Source organism: Ceraceosorus guamensis (genome assembly GCF_003144195.1).
Source record: "Ceraceosorus guamensis strain MCA 4658 unplaced genomic scaffold IE81scaffold_18, whole genome shotgun sequence".
Lineage (NCBI taxonomy): Eukaryota > Fungi > Basidiomycota > Exobasidiomycetes > Ceraceosorales > Ceraceosoraceae > Ceraceosorus > Ceraceosorus guamensis.
In genome coordinates, this window is record NW_020290013.1 from 92,549 (window position 1) to 111,071 (window position 18,523).

At 56.3% G+C, this 18,523-nt stretch overlaps 4 protein-coding genes across 4 annotated transcripts; 3 read left to right on the forward strand and 1 right to left on the reverse strand.

Moving 5' to 3' along the window:
- Positions 1–1,297: 1,297 nt before the first annotated feature.
- On the reverse strand, positions 1,298–4,464 carry IE81DRAFT_322231 (transketolase). Its single transcript, XM_025513567.1, has 9 exons — positions 4,134–4,464; positions 3,971–4,035; positions 3,871–3,899; positions 3,668–3,701; positions 3,582–3,595; positions 3,403–3,498; positions 3,243–3,328; positions 2,879–3,166; positions 1,298–2,802 (listed from the first exon to the last, which is right to left on the reverse strand). Exons 1-9 carry the CDS (start codon positions 4,180–4,182, stop codon positions 1,388–1,390), a joined length of 2,076 nt encoding a protein of 691 aa, XP_025370739.1. The 5' UTR covers positions 4,183–4,464; the 3' UTR covers positions 1,298–1,387.
- Positions 4,465–6,191: 1,727 nt separating this feature from the next.
- IE81DRAFT_346391 (NAC-domain-containing protein) lies at positions 6,192–7,411 on the forward strand (the record flags this gene model as incomplete). The annotated part of the gene is made up of 4 exons (XM_025516039.1): positions 6,192–6,243; positions 6,431–6,613; positions 7,061–7,272; positions 7,343–7,411. The coding sequence occupies 4 exons, from the start codon at positions 6,192–6,194 to the stop codon at positions 7,409–7,411; spliced, it is 516 nt and encodes a 171-aa protein (XP_025370740.1).
- A 1,327-nt stretch (positions 7,412–8,738) lies between these two features.
- Positions 8,739–10,789, forward strand: IE81DRAFT_322235 (hypothetical protein). Its single transcript, XM_025513568.1, has one exon. It carries the CDS (start codon positions 9,207–9,209, stop codon positions 10,374–10,376), a length of 1,170 nt encoding a protein of 389 aa, XP_025370741.1. The 5' UTR covers positions 8,739–9,206; the 3' UTR covers positions 10,377–10,789.
- A 484-nt stretch (positions 10,790–11,273) lies between these two features.
- Positions 11,274–16,683, forward strand: IE81DRAFT_340627 (hypothetical protein; the record flags this gene model as incomplete). The annotated part of the gene is made up of 4 exons (XM_025515618.1): positions 11,274–11,619; positions 11,692–13,661; positions 13,864–13,924; positions 13,958–16,683. Exons 2-4 carry the CDS (start codon positions 11,748–11,750, stop codon positions 16,681–16,683), a joined length of 4,701 nt encoding a protein of 1,566 aa, XP_025370742.1. The 5' UTR covers positions 11,274–11,619; positions 11,692–11,747.
- Positions 16,684–18,523: the final 1,840 nt, after the last annotated feature.

The window sequence follows — 18,523 nt, forward strand, 5'->3', positions numbered from 1 at the left end:
AGAGCTGCCATCCATGCACCTATAACAGCTAGGAACGGCCATGCCGCATATGTACCGCGGTATAGCCATCATTCACAGCAGCATCATCAGCACATCCAAACCCGAGCTCATGCTGGCTCCTGTCGGCGCTGTTCATGAGCAACGGCATATGCAGGAGCGCCTTTGCGTCCTCTGTGCGCAGCACGTACGCCATACAGGTATACCGCGCTACGGTCACGATCAAGTCATTCACGATTCATCACCGAGTCATGTCGAGTGTCGCATGCGCGGTGAGACGTGCAAGACGTACGCGCGTGCAATGAAGGGAGGCAGGGTCCCAAACCTCAACTCTACGCTTTAGCGCGCGCTGCGCGCTCAAGCCATGCAATCGTGAATGTCCTGATCACGCGCTGCATGGAGACAAGTCGCAAAAATACATGTAGCACACACATCAGACTTGTCGGGCAGCACACTCACGACTCCCCGGCGTGACTTGTAGATCTGTCCAGCATGAATGGACGATCCTGATGATCAAGGTGTAGCCCGATCAATTCAATGGAGCATCAGCGACACTTCTGCTAGCTCCAGCATCTGACCGTCGGTCAGTCGAGCGGTCCGACGACCCACCTGCAGCCATGCAAGGGAACCCCCGCTTAATCGCGCTTCAGCTCCACTTCTTGTTCCTTGTTCCGCGCCAAGAACGCTGGACGGGAAAGACCTGCGTCGGATGTTCTTCTTTCCCATGTGTGGGGTACCTGCTTTTGCTCGTGCCCTTGCCTGGACGTCGACCGATGCTTGCTCAGCAGCGACTTCTTTGCACGGTGTGAGCGTCAGTCGTGAAGTTTTTTTGCTCGTCGATCAAGGTGTAGCATGGACGAGCATTGTTGTCCGAATGCGAGTAGGAAAAGCTTGATTGGTGGACCTAAACTTGAACGTGAAGTCCTTTACCAAATCGCAACGCTTACCTCGATACCGAAGTGAGCACGGTGTTGCTGTCTATGCAAGCGCCCTGTGCGTGCGCGATTGACCTCACGAACGATTGGTGCTGCCTACTGCTGCTGCCGATGCAAAAGAGAATGGAGATCGGAAGAGGAGAGCATCAGATTGGAGGACGGGTCCATCCCTCTAGCCGATCCTGAAGCACAAGTATACGAGCATCGTCCGTTATGGGTCTGCGCCGCTCCCTTTCGGCCCGACGCCCAAGCGAGGACATGAGCACGCGCACAGCGTGGAAGGCGGGTACTTTCGACATTCTCCGAGATCTGCGGTGTCTGCCAATTCCACGCGACCGGCAACGCTCGGGCACATCACGCAAAGCTAGACCAACCGATCAATTTCTAAAAGCGGAGACGTATTCGTTTCGGTAATGACATGATGGAGAACTTCAGAGTGCGCGCTAAGATCAAACCTACTCGGACGCAAAGGCGGCGTGAAGTTCGATGGGAGAGACGGCCTTGATGTTCTGAGCCTTGTAGTGCGCAATGATCTTCTGCGACTTCTCCGCAATGACCTCAGGGGTGAAGCCGAACTTCTTGTACAAGGCGCCAGCGGGTGCACTGGCACCGAAGCGGTCGATGGAGTGTTGAACGTGAGAGTAAGCTTGCCATCCAACGCGGCTGTACACCTCGACGGAAAGGATGGGCTGGCCGCTGGGCAGAACGCTGAGGCGGTACTCGTAAGGCTGTTGCTCAAAGGTGTGCCAAGAGGGCAAAGACACGACACGAGCGTTGATGCCGTTCTCCTTGAGAGCGGATGCCGCGTCGACCGAGATAGCGACTTCACTTCCAGTGGCGACGAGAATGATGTCAGCCTTGCCACCGGGAGCCTCCTTGACAACGTAACCACCCTTGCTTGCCTTCTCGATGCTGGATCCTTCGAGCTGGGGCAAGTTCTGACGAGAGAGCGCAAGGACGGAAGGAGTGTTCCTGCTCTCGATGGCGACCTTGTAGGCGGCGCTGACCTCGTTTCCATCAGCAGGGCGCCAGAAGTTCAGGTTGGGAATAGCACGCAGTGCGCCAGCAGTCTCGATAGGCTGGTGAGTAGGACCGTCCTCACCAAGACCAATAGAGTCGTGGGTGGCGACCCAGATGACCTGGTGCTTAGAGAGGGCAGACAGGCGAACAGCACCGACAGCGTAAGAGACGAAGTTGAGGAAAGTTCCGGAGGTAGGAATGTGCAGGCCGTAGGCGTTGAGGCCGTTCATGATAGCACCCATGGCGTGCTCACGGACACCGTAACGGATGTAGCGTCCAGAGTAGTCGCCAAGACGGGTCGATGGGTGCTGGAAGTCGACTGCGTCGCCCCAACGAGTCAAGTTTGAGCCAGTCAAATCGGCGGAACCACCAAGCAATTCGGGCAGGGCCACAGCAAGCTTGGCGAGGACACCCTCTGAGAGCTTGCGCGAGGCGACAGCGGAGTCGGTGGGCTTGAACGTCGGCAGAGCGCTCTCCCATCCCTGAGGAAGCTTGCCCTCGATACGGCGCTGAAGCTCAGCGTGCTCGGCCGAGTGCTTCTTGCCGTAATCTGCGTAGACCTTGTTCCAGGCCTCGATCGCCTTGGATCCGCGCTGCTGCACCTCGCCGTATGCCTTAACAACCTCGTCGGGAACGACAAAGTTTTGCTTGGGGTCAAAGCCGAACTTGGTCTTGACCTGCTCGATGTCATCGGCCTTCAGAGGAGCTCCGTGCGTGCCAGCGCCACCCTGGATCTTAGAGCCGAAACCGATGGTGGTCTTCAAACGAATGAGCGTGGGCTTGTCAGTGACCTTGTGGGCCTCCTCGATTGCCGCATACATGGCAGCAAGGTCCTTGTCACCATCGTTGACTGGGAAAAACCGCGGAATGTAGGGTGAGTATGGTCATGCGAAGGGCTCACCGCCGCTCAGGGGGTTCCCACTTACCAGCTAGAACGTGCCAGTCGTAGGCCAAGAAGCGCTGCTCGACATCTTCGGTGAACGAGCAAGCAGTGTCACCATCGATGGAGATGTGGTTGTCATCGTAAATGCAAATCATGTTTCCAAGCTTCAAGTGGCCAGCGAGGGACGCGGCCTCGCTTGCGATACCCTCCATGAGGCAACCATCACCGAGGAAGGTGTAAGTCTTGTTGGTGAATAGCTCTGCGCCATCCTTGTTGAAGGTCGCAGCTGCATTTGCTTGTGCAATGGCCAGACCAACAGCGTTTGAGAAACCTTTAGAATGGAAATCAAGCTGCTGATAAGCTTGAAGTTCGCGCCACTGCATGTGTCAGTAATCGCTGGGACTCACCTTGACCAAGAGGGCCGGTTGTGACCTCGATGCCGTCGACGCCGTGATTGGTCTCGGGGTGACCTGGGCACTTGGAGTCGAGTTGTCTGGATGCAAAGGCAAGAAACTTGTGTCAGATTTGTGCCTGAAAGGATGTGACCAGCTTTTTTACAATACGCACCTGAAACTCTTGAGGTCATCAAGAGAGATGTTGTAACCGAGAAGGTGCAGCATGATGTACTGAAGAGCGCATCCGTGACCATTGCTCAGAACGAATCTGCATCGATAATCAGGCTCACGTAAGCATTTTGAGTTCTATCTCATCACAAAAGCAGCGATGTTTCGCCTTAAAGTGCTCACCTGTCGCGGTTGATCTTTAAGTGAGGAGGCAAGAGATGAAGTGAGCATCGGACTGCTGACATTCACACAAAGCCTCGACAACTCACCCACTTGGGATCCTTGCCGCTTGCTGTGAAGAAGCTGCATGACACAAGCGCATGCACAGGGAAGGAAGTCAGCTACAGAAACAGCCTTTCGTGTTCGGCCAGCGAGCCGAGGGTGCAAACGACTCCGCCCAGTCGATCCCGGGTACTCTGCCCGAGCATGCGCAAGCGTGAGCTTGCGAAGATTCCGCCACAACGACACTTACCGAGAGAAGAGCAAGTGGGCAATTGGAGCCTAAGGAGCGCAAGAAGCTGCGTCAGCTAGCCTTTCTAGGAGATCTTCTGAGCGAGCTCATGCCAACTCACCATACCCATGGGCATACCAGGGTGACCAGAGTTGGACTTGAACACGATGTCCGCAGCGAGAGTGCCTGATATAGCGCAGAATTGGCGGTGCGGCACATGTGAGCTGAGCAATCTGGCTGAGGACTGGCAGCGAGGAACATCGATGAAGATAAGCGATACGCACGGATCGTGGCAATAGCCTTCTCATCAGTGGGCAGAGGAGTGAAAGTCATCTTGGGCAGCGTTTCAGGTGTGAGAAGTGTGACGGATCAGAAGGAAGGTGCGATCTCTCTTTGATCCGAATGATGGTGGAGAACAAGCCGGGGAGCGCATTCACGACTAGTTTTGGGCAAGCTCGCCGCGAACACGGGTCGATCGAAGCGAATCGTCTTCGCTCGTCTGTCAAAGCAGCAGCTAGGCAGAGAGCAAAGCGGCCCTTCGTGCACGGGGTCCACTGGGCGGAAGGTGCATGCTGCTTGGTTGATACGCGCGTTGCCGGGGGCTGACTGGCGCCGCATGGCTTCCCTCAACAACAACAGCAGCAGCAGCGGCAGAGCCCATGCTCACCTATACCGAGCGTGCTGCAGGGTATAAGTCACCCGATGATGATGAGGCGCTTGAGAAGAGCAATGGCAGCGAAGACGGCCTCGGATGGAAAGGCGCTGCGTCAGTCTTTGCCGCGAGTTTGCTGCATCGCCCGCCCTCGCACGGGCGCACCTGGAGATCGGCGCTCGCGTTTGCGGCGTTCGAGCAGTCACTTTGCCTTTGGCCATGGGTCCACCCATCATGCACCTCCTGCATCGAGCCCGGCAGCACGCGTGCAGGCGCGAACGAGGTGGAGTTGTGATCGAGGAACTCCCATGCAGCACCATAGCAGAGCAACCAATCACGAATATCCATCCCCGTCTTCGCAGCGAAAAATTTCACTCTCGCACGTACGTCAAAGCCCGACGAGAGAAAGGCAAGCAAGCAAGCAAGCAATCACGAATCAAAAATCACTCGCGGATGCCCTTGACGAGGCCTGGATCTATAGCTTCGGGTGCCTGAGAACATCTCACCAGGCAGGTTTGTGATGCAGGATCGAGGTTGGAACTATAGCGGGAGTGAACAGGGACGAGGGGCGTCAATCGTGTCCCATGAGATCGAAAAGCAAAACCCTAATGTCCACACCCAGAAAAGCTCGAGATCTGCCTAGCTGTTGTTGTTGCAATTAAGCAGAACAGGCTTGCTGAGTCTACGGAAATACACGTGATTCGGCTGCCCTGGCTCGCATCTTGGGTGGACCGCGGCGGCAATCTCGAGGTCGGCAATCCTCGTCTCAAATCTCATCAGGATTCACTTCACGTTTGAGCCGAAATGCGCCTTGAAAATGGTGCTTCATCGCCACACACAAACATAGCGAACCCGGACCTCACAAACGGTTGTGCTTCGCACTTAACATTCGACGACGCGTCTCCAATCGATGACAAATGGCGCGTCTATCGCTCTACGAAGCTCTCAACTTGCTGCCGTCTGTCTCCGCTCAATGTACTGCACGCGGGTGCCTCAAATGAGAGTGGAGAGTGAAGTTTTGATCAAGCTGCTGATTGGGCAATCGTGAATACTTAAGCTGTCACGCAGCTAATTGTGACGGAAATCAATCCGGCCAAGGTCGGCCTCGACATCATTCGAGGACCCAATGAGTAGCATGATTCAGCCTTCAATACCCGAGCCACAGTGAGCCGGATACCTGTCACTGGGAGATCGGTGACCGTTGTGGCGAGGAGCGAAAGTTGCATCCGGACGGACAGTCTTCAGTTCGATTCAATGGTAGTCATGAGTGGAGCTGCGGAGCATGGAGCGTCAGAAGCCAGCTTGTACACCCTGCCACCCTTGTGGTCACGTGCGTGGACCTCTTGTGACCTTCGGCCGAAGCTGGCACCGGCTACGCCTATTCAATTCGTGATTGTCACGCGGCAGTCGCAACACACCGCTTCGCTATAGGCTCCGCTTCGTTGAAGCGCTCGCTGCCTGCTGGCTTGCAGCTGGCTGCCGTGGGGGCGGCGGACGCGGGCATCTGCAGAAGCTTCGTGCGCGACTAACGCTCATCAGACGATTGACAGTTACATATCGGGTCGACCCGAATCTGAATGTATGCTCTCATCCAGTTAATCAAACAGCTGCGACCTGCCCTGCTCATCCGCATTCGACCTCTACAGCTTCTCGACTATCAAACGACGCTTGTCAAAGAGGCTCTGCAAATATGGTCATTGATCAGGAAAAGCTTGCCAAGCTTCAGGCTGCTAGCCGTCAAGGTGCGTAGGGTTATGTTTTCGCAGCTCGCTGCTCGACTAAGCGGATGTGACCTCATACAAGCCGAACGGAGCTGTACTGATTTTACGTAATCACCTCTTATCCACTTGCTTGCGTCCTCGATCATCCTGCTGTTGGCTTCGAATCGACTGTTACTCTTTTGCGGCGGCTTGGGCTTGCGACGAGTAGGCGGAAAGGGCACACCTCGCCGCAAGGTTGTCAAGAAGCCTAACAAAGGACCTGGCAACGTCGAGGGTGACAAGAAGCTGTCAGCAGCTCTCAAGAAGCTCAATGTTCAGCCTCTGAGTGGCATCGAAGAGGTCAACATGTTCAAGGAGGACGGCAACGTTCTGCACTTCCGAGCACCCAAGGGTGAGTTTGGACACGAAGCTAGCGGGCGAGGGGAATTTACAGGAGCGGATCATGGCGTCGGAGCAGATACGGATCATGAAGGGAGGGCCAAATTCGCAGGGAGTAGTCCACACTTGGAAGCGAGAGGACGCTGAGGGTGGGCTGAAAGCCAAAGACAGTCAGGACGTGCCTCGTCGCCCGCGTAATACTTTTGCGAATTCAGCGCAGGTGGATGGGCAAGTGCGATATGGGCTCGCACTAGTCGGCTCAAGCGTCTCTGCTGAGTGCGCGCGATGCGTGGAAGATCATCAGCCCTTTTGCAGCCAGGAGAGGGGAGTGATGTCTTTGTGTTGACATTGGAGGCTACGAGACGTTTGGGTAGCTGCATGATCTGGCCTACATCAAACGCATTCCGCGTTCGAGCACACCCGAAACACGTCTGACTTGATTCCCCTTTTGCACTTGCAGTCCACGGTGTTGGCGCCTCAAACACTTACTGCGTGTACGGCGAAGGTGCCGACAAAGAGCTCACAGACCTCGTGCCAGGAATTCTGAACCAGCTCGGACCCGACAGTCTGAACAGCTTGCGAAAGCTCGCGGAGAGCTACCAAGCCATGAATGCAGCGCAGCAACAGAACTTTGCCGCGGGAGGCAAGGACGACGATGAAGTGCCCGATGTGGTGAGTTCGTGCACTTGCAATTACGATGCTTCAAGCCCTTCTCATCCCCGCGCACTCTACGACTTCGCAGGTTGAGAACTTCGATGAGGCTGAGAAGGGCGATGCGAAGGAGGAGCCTGAGGTGGAAAAGCTGGATTAAGTGCGCTTCGCGCATGGAGCGGGAGAGCGTTGCGAGTCAGACGAGACTAAGCCGAAGGTCTGGAGAGACGTTGAGGGCAGGGACTTGCTCATCTACAGAGCTCGAGTGGTTGCTGGATGCTTGACAGGCTTCAGGACGCTCCCTTGGCTGTCGTAAGCGGCCCTCTTACCTTCTTGCGCTTCACTCGTGACTTCGCGACCTGCTCTTGTTTCCAAGCAGCCACACGCATCATCAAATCTCGACTCGAGCCTAGCCGCCACGCACCAATCCATCCGAACTTCACAATCTTCGGCCTGTACTCCTGTACCGTTATGCAACCGCCTAACCCAAAACAAATCGAGATTTGCACTTCTCTTCACCTGCGTCGCGTCAGCTCGCTGGGTGGTGGCATCCCTCATCGAGGCTGCTTCGACTTGTGACTACGACGTCTCGCCTTTGACGCCTTCGCAGCTGAAACAAAGCAGACGCTCGACCTCTTCTCACGTGGGTGCTGACACGAACAGTGCGTGCGCATGGCTTGCAGCAGATCTTGGCCTTTGCAACGAGTCAGTTTCGCTTGGCCCACTCGTGCACCCTTGACTGACTTCTGTAGATCGAGTTCAATGCTATCTGCATCAAGTACGGCACAGCATTCTAGGGCGGCAAGATTTGCCCCTCTATGAATGTCTGGTATTGACCATCGCGTATGTGATTTTCGTGATGTAAGCCTATGCAGGGATCGATGGTGAGCTGTGCGAGTGCACAGGTCTGAGCTATAGCTTGATCTAAACCCCGCGCGCAAGTCTGACAAGCCACGGATCGAAGTGGGCGGCGCATCATCTGATTTGCTTTCATCATCTGTTTCTCTTGCTTCTTTCCATGTCCATCGCGATGGCACGCAGGGTCGTAATTGTTGTGGCTGTGACTATACGCACGACAACTGACCCACCTTCGATTGTGCATGTACACGGGTCCGTTGTCCAAGGGCAGGCCATGCGTGACCGAGGTCAATTTGTGACTGCTCATGAGCGCAGATCACGCAAGCGCCCACTCGACGGTGAGAGGCGTCGGTCGTGAACTCGTTCCTCCTGCCCGTGCTCATCACAATTAACAGGCGCGCATACATGGGCTTGTATAATGGAGCCCTGATCAGCTGCGGGGTGAGGTACACAAGGCATCGACACATAATTCAGATGTGAGTTGCGCATCCATCGCTCACGGATCTTTGCAGTCATTCTGCAGTCATGCACGGTCAGAACCGCAAACATGGCTTTGGGACGTCGTGAGCACAAAGGCGCAAAAGTGTTGAAAGGAAAGCTCGACCCATCCAATCATTCTTGAGGACCCTCTCACATCCATCTCTCTCTCTGCTTCTCGAGAGCGAAGTCCGACCGAGCACGCGCTGTCGAATTGAGCACCGTCTTTGCTCGACGCGTTGTGAACTCCTAAACACCGCCCTCTCGTCACGCGTTGTCAGAGTCAAGGTTGCGTGCTGAATCAACCAACTTCAATTTTGCATTGAAACTCGACTCCAGGTAGCTCGTGTCTTGTGGGCTGATCGTGAAGCCGAAGTTTGCCGCTCGATCGCCTTGTCAGCGTGCACCGGCAATCATCCAGTAGTGCATCCATCATCTCACATCCATTGTGCTTCATCGAGCAGCACTGCTCCGCTTCGCACTCACCGATCCTTCACATCCGCTCTTGATCGTCCAGATCAGCTCGTTCCGGACACGCATTCATCAGAGATTTCTTCGCGTACGACTGCAACCACGTCCCGCATGCTTGGCTTGCCGCCCATGGAGTACTTGTGGTGAGGATGGTTGTGGACGCAAGAGCGACCTACTGCGTGGCCATCCTTGCGGGCGCGATCTCAAGCTTCGCCTCAATGCTACTCGTCACTGCCATCTCGGATCATTTCACCTGGCTCTTCATCCTTTTGGAAATCTTTTCGGGGTGTCTCGGCTGCTTGACGGCCATTGAGTTGCTGCTACCCTTGCGCAGTCGACTTCGACGAGCCAGAAGGCGAGCCCTATACTCGCACCCCCTTGGCCGTATAGGTGCTTCTCTGAGCGAGTCTGTCGGTGATGGAGGACCCATGCACCATTCCACTTCCTCTGAAAGGTCGACTCTGGTGACCAAGTGGACCAGCGTGCGCATTTTCGTCGTCTTTTCCATCCGATCGATTTCAGCTACGCTGCTCACTCGCGCTACCATAGAAGACTTGCAGCATGCCGTCGAAGCCACAGCGCAAAAGTTGCCAGAACAGTGGACTGTCGAAACAATGGGAGTCAGGACAGCTAGCGAGCCGGATCGAGCCACTGCCAAAGCTCTACTATCGCTCGTCTGGGCCTCGGTAGCTTGCCTTACCTTGGCTGTCTGTATGGCTGTCCGCATTCTACGACGTTCAACTTCGCCATCTGCCAGAGCAGCTGATAAAGGCTCGGAAAGAAGCATCGCAGATTTGGGAGTCAAAGATAGGACAGCCTCTAGTTCCAATGGCACAGAGCAGCCCTTCACGCCCGATGCTCCGCCCAGAGCGATCGTTCGACTGCGAGACAAACGTCTTTGGACAGAGCAGAGGAGTCAAAGCTGCTCCTTGAGCAACGCCTATGCTACAGACGCCACTTCTCTGTCGCCCATTGTCAGTGCGCCGGGAACCCTCTCGCAAGTAGAAAGCGTCCAGGATCACGCCCTCTCCAGAACGTCATCCCAGACGCGTTCCGCGCGCAACTTGCGCGTGTCCTTCACATTTCCACCTCAGGTATGTGGATCGCCGCTCAAGTATGCTTCTGGTCTGGAGGAAGGCAATACACGATCCGAATGTGAAGTCGAGCATGGAAAACGTGTTCCTAGTCCGCGCGGCAATGGGACCTCACGGGCGACTCGAACGTGCCTATACCCCGCGCGACCAGCTCCGGCGTGTGTCCAAGGGGAGTCCGAGGTAGAGGCCGAGCTTGGCGCGTTTTTTCGCTCGCTGACTGCCTAGAAGCCGGCAAGGCGCCTCGTCTGATAATCGAGTGCTCAGCGAGGCTACCTCTGGGTGTCGCAAACGGTCGACGCTGCTCAGGGCTCCGAATCGCATGTCCAGCTCTGAGGAGGAGGAGTATACCCCGCGTCCCTGCAAGTCGGGCAGGTCCTTCACTTCGTGAGCAAGGATAAGACGACGGACGTGCATGGGCGGTCGTGTCCGCTTCGATGTCAGTTGCGATTTGCCCCTCTGGATGCCCTCCTCTCTACCCAAGGCGTCGTGGTGAGATCTAATGCTTGTTGCTAGCATCTCACATTCAGCTCGAGGTTACGTTCCGTAAGATGTCTTGGGACCAACGGCATCGTTATGTCTGGTATGGATGTGATCCGATAGGAATTTGGCGCTCGAAGTAACCTCCTCCCGTCATCGTTGTCGCAAGTTCATTCGTAATTGACGCTTCGCCAAGCGCCGCGTCCCTCTACATATCAGCAGAGCACTCACGACTGTTGTGACTCACCGTCCTCGCGCGTGACGAGCCGGACCGGCGTGCGAAACGGCGGCGGCGGCTCGCTTTCGCACACGCGCTCGTCGGCGGAACCCTTCGCGACGCGGCGCGCGGAGCTATACGCGTCGTTTGTGGGAAGTCATCCAAAGGAGGCAATTAAACGAGTTGACCTACTTTGTAATCGCGATTCCTGAAATCTTGAATTTTACAAAGACTTTCTATTTCAGCTCGCGCTGCCTGCTGCAGCTATACATGTAGACTTCGCCGATCGAGAGAGCTTGCAGCGCTTGCGCCTTTGCCCGCGTCCGCGACCGCTCGCTGATGACTTTTGAGTTGACTGGTGCTGGCTGCTGCAGTCGAGGGTCTTTGAGCTTAACGAGGGACGTAACTCTTTGCTACGCTCTTCGTCTCAAACTTCTTGCCGTTATAGTCTCCTACTGCCTCTCATTGCATTCGCCAATCATTCAACGAGCCTCCCGCTGAGGCTTTTCGGGCTTGTCTTCCCCTCGCTCATCCCGTCAGCGTCTCAGCCAAAGGGCTTCTCGTGCAGCGACAAGTCCTGTGCCCCAGTGCGCACCTTTCAGGACAATCTGTACCACCCTCTGCCCGGCAACGCACTGTGCGCAGCTCGCGGTGCCCAATCAAAAGCCACCAGCAGACTCTCTTTATGGAAGCTGTCCATCCGCTTCGTTGTGATTGTTAGAGGTACTGATATCGGTCTTCTCGGAGCAGAGAGAAGCAAAACCTTTTGCATGGGTGCGTGCGCATTCGCCCCATTGCCCTGTCTCCGCCCGACTTTGAAGCTGAACCTCGCTCCTGATACTGCAGCTTGCTACGCTAGTCTACCACTGGAAGGAGCTGCGCATCGGTAAGGGCTGCTCGTCATGGCCGGATGGCCTGATCGAGGCTTGGCAAGCACGAGCACATACAGCCGGCGAAGCAGAGAAGAGCCGTCTTCGCGCGATCGCGCGCGAAGTGAGCGGCACAAGAGCACAGCATCCCTTGCTTCAAGGCTCGAACATAGCGACGCATCCCGATCCAGACATCGTGAGGACGATGGTCGTGATGCAGCTTGGCGAAACGCTTTTGATGGCCCCGCTCCTGTAGACAGGGCTGGCAGCAGATCATCCCGTCCAGAGCCACGCTCCACTGAAGCGGGACCCAGCCGCCTGCGACGCTCTGCTGCAGACAGTCCCGAGGATGGCGCTATCACTGACAATTCTGCCGATGATCAAGGCGGCCGTCGACCGAATGGCAGGCGCCGCGCACATTCTCCCCTAGATAGGTCATATCATCGTCGCCAGCGCGACCTTTCAAGAGAAAGAGTGAATGGCGGGCGAAGTCGCGACGAGTCCAGGCTGAGCCGTCACGACGAAAGAGCTGGGGCGGAACGATCACATCGTGACAGAAGGATATCCAGAGATCTTTCCAGAGATGCGCGACCTCGCAGCCCATTTGATGATCGAGCACGACATTCGTCTGGCAGGAGCAGCCATCATCGCCATCGCTCACGCAGTCGAGAGCGAGCGTCTTCACCCTCGCCAAGCGACGCCGATCGAGTTACAGGGCGAGCACATCCCTCCAACAGCATGCGGCAGTCACGAGCAAAGCTCGAAGGCTCCCGGTATCCTGCTGAGTCCAACGCTCAGGGATACAGCAGCGATAGCCGACCAAGTTCGCACCACACGCGCTTGTCTGAACATGAGTCTCGCGAGCCTGTAGAAGTGAGGGCTCGCTCCTCGCTTGATACCCGCGAAGCAAATGACAAGACATCGGGCATACACAGGCAAAGAGAAGAGTCCCCCTGCGAAAACGCCCAACAAAGAAGTCCTGATGGCGCTCCACTAGAGTCATGTATACGACCTCTGCTCCGAGCCGAGACCACTTTTGAAAGAGGGAATACCCGCAGCAATAAGGACGAGCCAAAGGAGCCAAAGAGCTCGGGGAACGCAGTGGCTGTGAAGACTGGCCTTGGCAGTAGCGCAGCTCGCGGAGTGGAGCGAAGGGCCCCACAGTCTACAGAAATCGATGCCCTGCATGAGCGGTACACCTCTCAGCCAAGTGGGTCCGGCACGCAGGTACAGAGTAGCCCTACAAACGGGGCTATCGCAGGCTCTGCCGGCACTCCTCGAGGCTTTCGGCCAGTAGCGAGCAACATGCTCAAAAGAAGTTCTGCGGCATACTCGGAACCTTCTGCTCCCGAGCCGAGCACCAAGACCTCCGAACAAACTCCTTCTATTCCGCTAGGCCCAAAAGCTTGGCGACCACCTACCGGGCCTGCGGCGATGAGACAAGCATCAAGAGATCTTGCTCCACCACCACGCTCCAACTCGGATCGGCCAATGACTGCCGAAAGTCGTCTTGCTAGTACAGGCAGCACAGCCACACCCGTTGCGAGCGAATCAGCTCTTAATGGCACATCCCAAAGCCCAGCGCCTCCGCCGGCGTCTCCGCCCCCACCTCCACCTATCGAGCCGAGCGACCCTGAACCTCCCAAAAGCCCAAGCCTTCCACCTCCGCCTCCGCAGCTTTCTTTTGGGCATGTCCCTGTTCCGACAGAGCTCCTGCGTGAGCGTGCAGAATCAGGCTCAACGACTTCTGCCAAAGATCTGCGCGGCTTTCGCTGCATATACGATCCTGCATTGGACAAGAGCAAGTCGAAGGGAGATCAGATCTTGAGGAGGTACGAAGAGGAGCTGGATCAGGCCAAGCCGAGTGTGGATCCGCGGTACAGAGCACCGCCGCCCCGAGGTGGCCGTGGTCTGGCTCGGAGCTTTGTGCGCCACACTACATGGGAGGTGAGTCGGAGCGTAAGGCCCGAAAGCATGGACAGTCCCCCTGTGGAGCTAGGACTGTTGAGCGCTCGCTGGAGTGTGAGGGCTGAATGCATGGACGCATCAGCTGAACCGCCAAATGAGGCAGTCTCGTCGCGGTGCAGTCTGATGCGAGCCAAGCAGACACTCGGGGGATAGTAGCTGACAAAGTCTGCTCTGCCCGCAGTGGGATGCTAATTCTGTCGGGAAACGTCCAGCGCCTCCAGCAAGAGCACTCTTCGTGAGCGGTATGTCCCCTCTAACGACTCAGTCTGCTCTAGACCGCTACTTCAGAGCCTTTGGACGAATCGAGACATCAGAGCTCAAGCTTGACCCGCGAAATGGGCAGAGCTTGGGAATGTACTGGGTCAAATACGCCCATGACTTTGACGACGAAGGTGCCTCGTCTCCTACGCAAACGCTCCTGCGGAGCACCGGCAAGCAGCAAAGGGGTAGCGAGGTTGCGCGGGAAGCCTTGCAACGTAGCAATGGACAGAAATTGATGCAGGATACCTTAGCGGTGGTGCTCGATGGAGAGAGAACCAAGTACGTCACGGCATATCGCACAGAGCTTGGAAAGCGATATCTGCCAAAGCCAAAGCAGCCAGCAGCTGCAAGTACTGGTGCTCAAATTTCATCGGGGAAGGCACTCGCTGCGAGCAATGGAGCCTTGAGTGCAACAGCACAGACAGCTTCGCCGATGGCCCCGCCGACTGGCCCAAAAAGCGATCGCATGCAGCAGCAGCATCAACGCTCAAGCTCTGGACCAATGCACGTTCCTACAGGACCCCGGTCCCAGACGGGGGCAAGGGGTCTCTCGTCCCCTTACGTCAATGGCTCCGTCGTCAAGCCGGGTACTCCGTCACATGCGTCGGGCTCTCCACAACTGGATGTGCTCCACACCCCTCGTACGATCCCGCCTACGCCTACAGAGACGGGCCGCGACGACGACGACATGGACACCGACTCTGATGATGAGGACGAGTTCGCAGCGAATGGCGCAGCGCGGACAGCTGCGGTGTACTACGGTTCCACGCGCGGGCGCCTCGCGAAAGGCGCAAGTCGCTTGTCCAGGTTTGGCCGGAGTGGCAACGATGGCGCACCGGCTGCTCCGACCGCACCACGCGCAGAGCGAGAGGAGACAATGTCGTCTCGAGCGATTCAAGACCGGCTCGCTTCCATCGGAAACCCGTACGTATTTGTGCCTCGCATTCAAGGCTGCAACGCACGACTCGTCAAAGAGCAATTTGCGGGCTTCGTTCCCCAAGAAGTACTAGCGGACGAGAGCGGGTGGCACGTTGCCTTTGGGAATCGCGACGCTGCAGGTCGAGCCAAGATGGTGCTAGATCGTACCACACTACCGGGTTTGAACGTGCAGATTTCAGTAGAGATCCGAATGCCTTTCATCGCCCCAAGCCGTCCGGTCGCGTGGGCGCCGCGTGCTGCCGATGTCAGCGACGTCCTTCTCTGGGGCTCCAAGAAGGCCCATGGGCGTGATATCTCGTTCGATTCGATGCCGTCATCATCGCCAAGAAGCAACCACTTCGATGGCCCATCCGGCCGCTTTGGATACAACAGGAAGCGCGAGCTAGGCTTTGCGTCTCACCTCAGATCCGATCCAATCCAAGACCCCCAGTCACGCTGGGTTGGCGATGATGACTCCGACGTGCGATTTGAGCCGATCAAGCCTGTCCGTCCAATGTCACCCGAGCCCAAGAAGGTCAGGCGACGAGCTAGCGCGCGGGAAGGCAGCGTTGAAAGCGTTCCCCCAACACCAGCTGGCAAAGTTGCCCCGTCCAGTGCTAACGAGCTAGATCACAAGCGACAGCACGCAGAAGTCGCAAGCCAGCTGCACGATCCTGAGGAATCTCGCGAGGTGAAACGCAGTAGGCTGTCAGCGGATGCCAAGGCAGACACGGCAACGCCGAAAGTAGAAGACGTACAGCCAAGTGTCTCGCATCTCAGTGGCGCAGCTAAAGCCACTTCTGAACAAATTGGTGATGCGCCGCTTGCAGTGCCGGTCCAAGAAGTCAAGGCTAGGCAAAGCAAGAAGGCCAGGATCGCTGAGACCGTTGTGGAAGAAGTGGTGGTGGAAGAGGTATTTGCTGTTCCAGACCAGGTCGCCGAGCGGCAGATCGCCCCGAATAAGAAACTCAAGACGGTCAAAGCCCTACGAGCTCGCAGCCCTACGCCTGATCCATTCACACTGGGGTTTGCAGACAACGAAGAAGATCTGTACTATGCAAAGCTCGCGTTGGAACGCATGGCAGCAGGCGAATCTGTTGCACCTGCTGGGGTACCAGAATTCGACATGGATGAAGATGACAACATCGAGGAGCCCCATATCTCTGGATCAGCCCGCACAGAGGGCTTCTACAAGATTCCTCAGGCGGACAAGGCTGCACATCAGCCGGACAGAAATCGCGCGGTCGTTGATACAAGTGCACCCGTTGGCTTGGCATCCGCGCGCGACAATCGTGCAGACTCTCGCCGCTTCGTGCAAGGTATCGAGCAGCACAAGAAGGACACTGCTACCGACACCGACATCTTGAAGTTCAACCAATTGCGTACGCGCAAAAAGCAACTCAAATTCGCCAAGTCTCCGATTCACGATTGGGGCCTCTACGCGATGGAGCACATTCCAGCCGGTGACATGGTCATCGAGTATGTCGGAGAAGTCATTCGACAGCAGGTGGCAGACGAGCGCGAGAAGGCGTATGAGCGAGCGGGCAATTTCAGCACGTACCTATTCAGAGTGGACGACGATCTGGTCGTCGACGCCACGCGCAAAGGCAACATCGCTCGGTTGATGAATCATTGCTGCACGCCCAACTGCAATGCGAAAATCCTCACGCTCAATGGAGAGAAGCGGATCGTGCTGTATGCACGTACCGCTATCCTGCCAGGTCAAGAGCTCACGTACGACTACAAATTCCAATCTGGAGGGGATGAAGCCGACGCGATACCCTGTCTTTGCGGCTCGTCTGGCTGCAGGCGCTTCTTGTGACCAGTGGTGCATGTGCTTTCTTGCTCGCATCTCACCAAACGATCATATAAACAGGGTCACCTGTGCCGCCCATTTCCCCAATTGTCCCTCCTACTCTCAGTACATCCCAGCAATCGCAGATCGAGATTCCAAGCACGCATTCCTACATTTGTACTTGTCCTACACACGAATCGAGAGCACATGCGACATCAAGAATGATGCGCTTGAATTACAAATATCGTGACGAGCAAGTTGATACTACAAACGCGCTGTGACGGTGAGCCAATGGAAGAGTCATCGCGTGGAATTTGAGCTATAAATCGAAGCACATGTAGGCAACCAACCCCGTGGCCACACACTGTCAGGGCTCAACGTTGGCTCATATCAAAGATGGACCGCCGTGCTTTCTTCTTCTTCTTGGGATTTGACGCATTCGCACCAGCCAGCTTTGAAGTGGGAATGCCAGAAGTCTTCGCTGGCGCCTTTGGGGCTTCCGAATCAGAACTGTCGTCGCTGCTACTACTACTGCTGCTGCTGCTGCTACTGCTGCTGCTGTCATCATTCTGATCTCCCTTCTCGGATTCCGCGCTGCTTCCCGACGATTCAGCATACTCCAAAGGTGACTTGGTCTTGCCGTTTGCTGTGGTGGCCTGAGTCATGATGCGATGAGCAGTGGATGAGCTCATTGGAGAGTTCGGCTGCGATGATGCGAGGCCTTTGCGCAAGGCGGCTGGAGTGAGCTCCGATAGACGCTGTGGAGCAGCAGGCGGCCTGGAGACAGTCGGCTGAGTCGAGGGCTGTGAAGCGTTCATCGACGTGCGGGTGAAAGGATTTACAGGTTTCTCCCTCGCAGGTAAAGGCTGCGAGGACGCAACCCCTCGGGATGTGGCTTCGTTCCCTGATGCTGATTCAGTGGAGCCAGAGCTCGAAGAGCTATCAGACGATTCACTCTCGGTGTCGCTCGAGCTGTCAGAGCTATCCGAGCTGTCCGAGTCTGTATCAGAAGGGCTAGCGTCCGACACGCTCAATTCTCGTGCATCACGCAGCTCTTGAGTGTCAGCCGGCTCTATCCCGTCAATCTGACTCCGGCTATCCTGCGTAGCGGGGCCACCTGGAGTAGACATGATAGGATCGTCCTGCGATTGGGCTCCTATCTGAAGCTTGACGGTTGCCTCGTCGCCATCGGAGTCGGTTTCAATGTAATCCGAATCCTCGGCGTCATTGGGATCTGAGTCAGCCGAGGTGTCAGAATCGCCTCCAGCTGCTGCGGGAATATCTCGCTTCGGTTGCGACTGATCTTCCTGAGTCAATTGCGATTGCTGCGTCTGCAGGAATAGACTGCCATTGCGCCGTCCAGGTGAAGCAGGCTCGCTTTCGCGCTGGACGTGAGGTGTGACTTCAGCGGAAGCAGCCGGCTCTTCGTCTCCAGAAGGGAATTCAGCCTCTTCAGGCTGTGAGCCAGCGCCGGTAGAGGGCTGCACGGCTTGCAGCAGTGGACTTGTCTCTGCCTCATCGGAAGAATTGTGATCGCTCTGGGCCTTTCGGCTGACACTGGACCCTGTGTTGGGTGCCTTCCGACCGTATTTGTGCTTCGAGGGGGAAACCATACTAGCATTCTGGAAGACATTGTCGGAGGAGAAGCCACCTTGACGAGTAGGGGAGGGTGTTCGAGCAGCAGTAGGAGCGTCGAGAGCCTGAGACGGATCAGCACCAGTCTGTTGTGACGCCAATTGATCAAATTGGCTATCCTGACTCTGCTGGGTAGCGGAGAAAGAAGCCGGCGGAGCATTGCTCGAGACTTGGACATTGTCCGTCCTGGTAGGCTGTCGAGAAGCTGGTTCCTGCACCGACGCGTTTTTCA

Excerpts from the sequence above, each read along its gene's own strand:
- IE81DRAFT_322231 (XM_025513567.1), bottom strand. The coding sequence starts at position 4,182 with ATGACTTTCACTCCTCTGCCCACTGATGAGAAGGCTATTGCCACGATC. Across the intron at positions 4,036-4,133 it reads GAAGGCTATTGCCACGATCC|GCACTCTCGCTGCGGACATC; the intron begins GTGCGTATCGCT and ends GCGCTATATCAG. Across the intron at positions 3,167-3,242 it reads AACCGGCCCTCTTGGTCAAG|GTTTCTCAAACGCTGTTGGT; the intron begins GTGAGTCCCAGC and ends TCCATTCTAAAG.
- IE81DRAFT_322235 (XM_025513568.1), top strand. The coding sequence starts at position 9,207 with ATGGTTGTGGACGCAAGAGCGACCTACTGCGTGGCCATCCTTGCGGGC.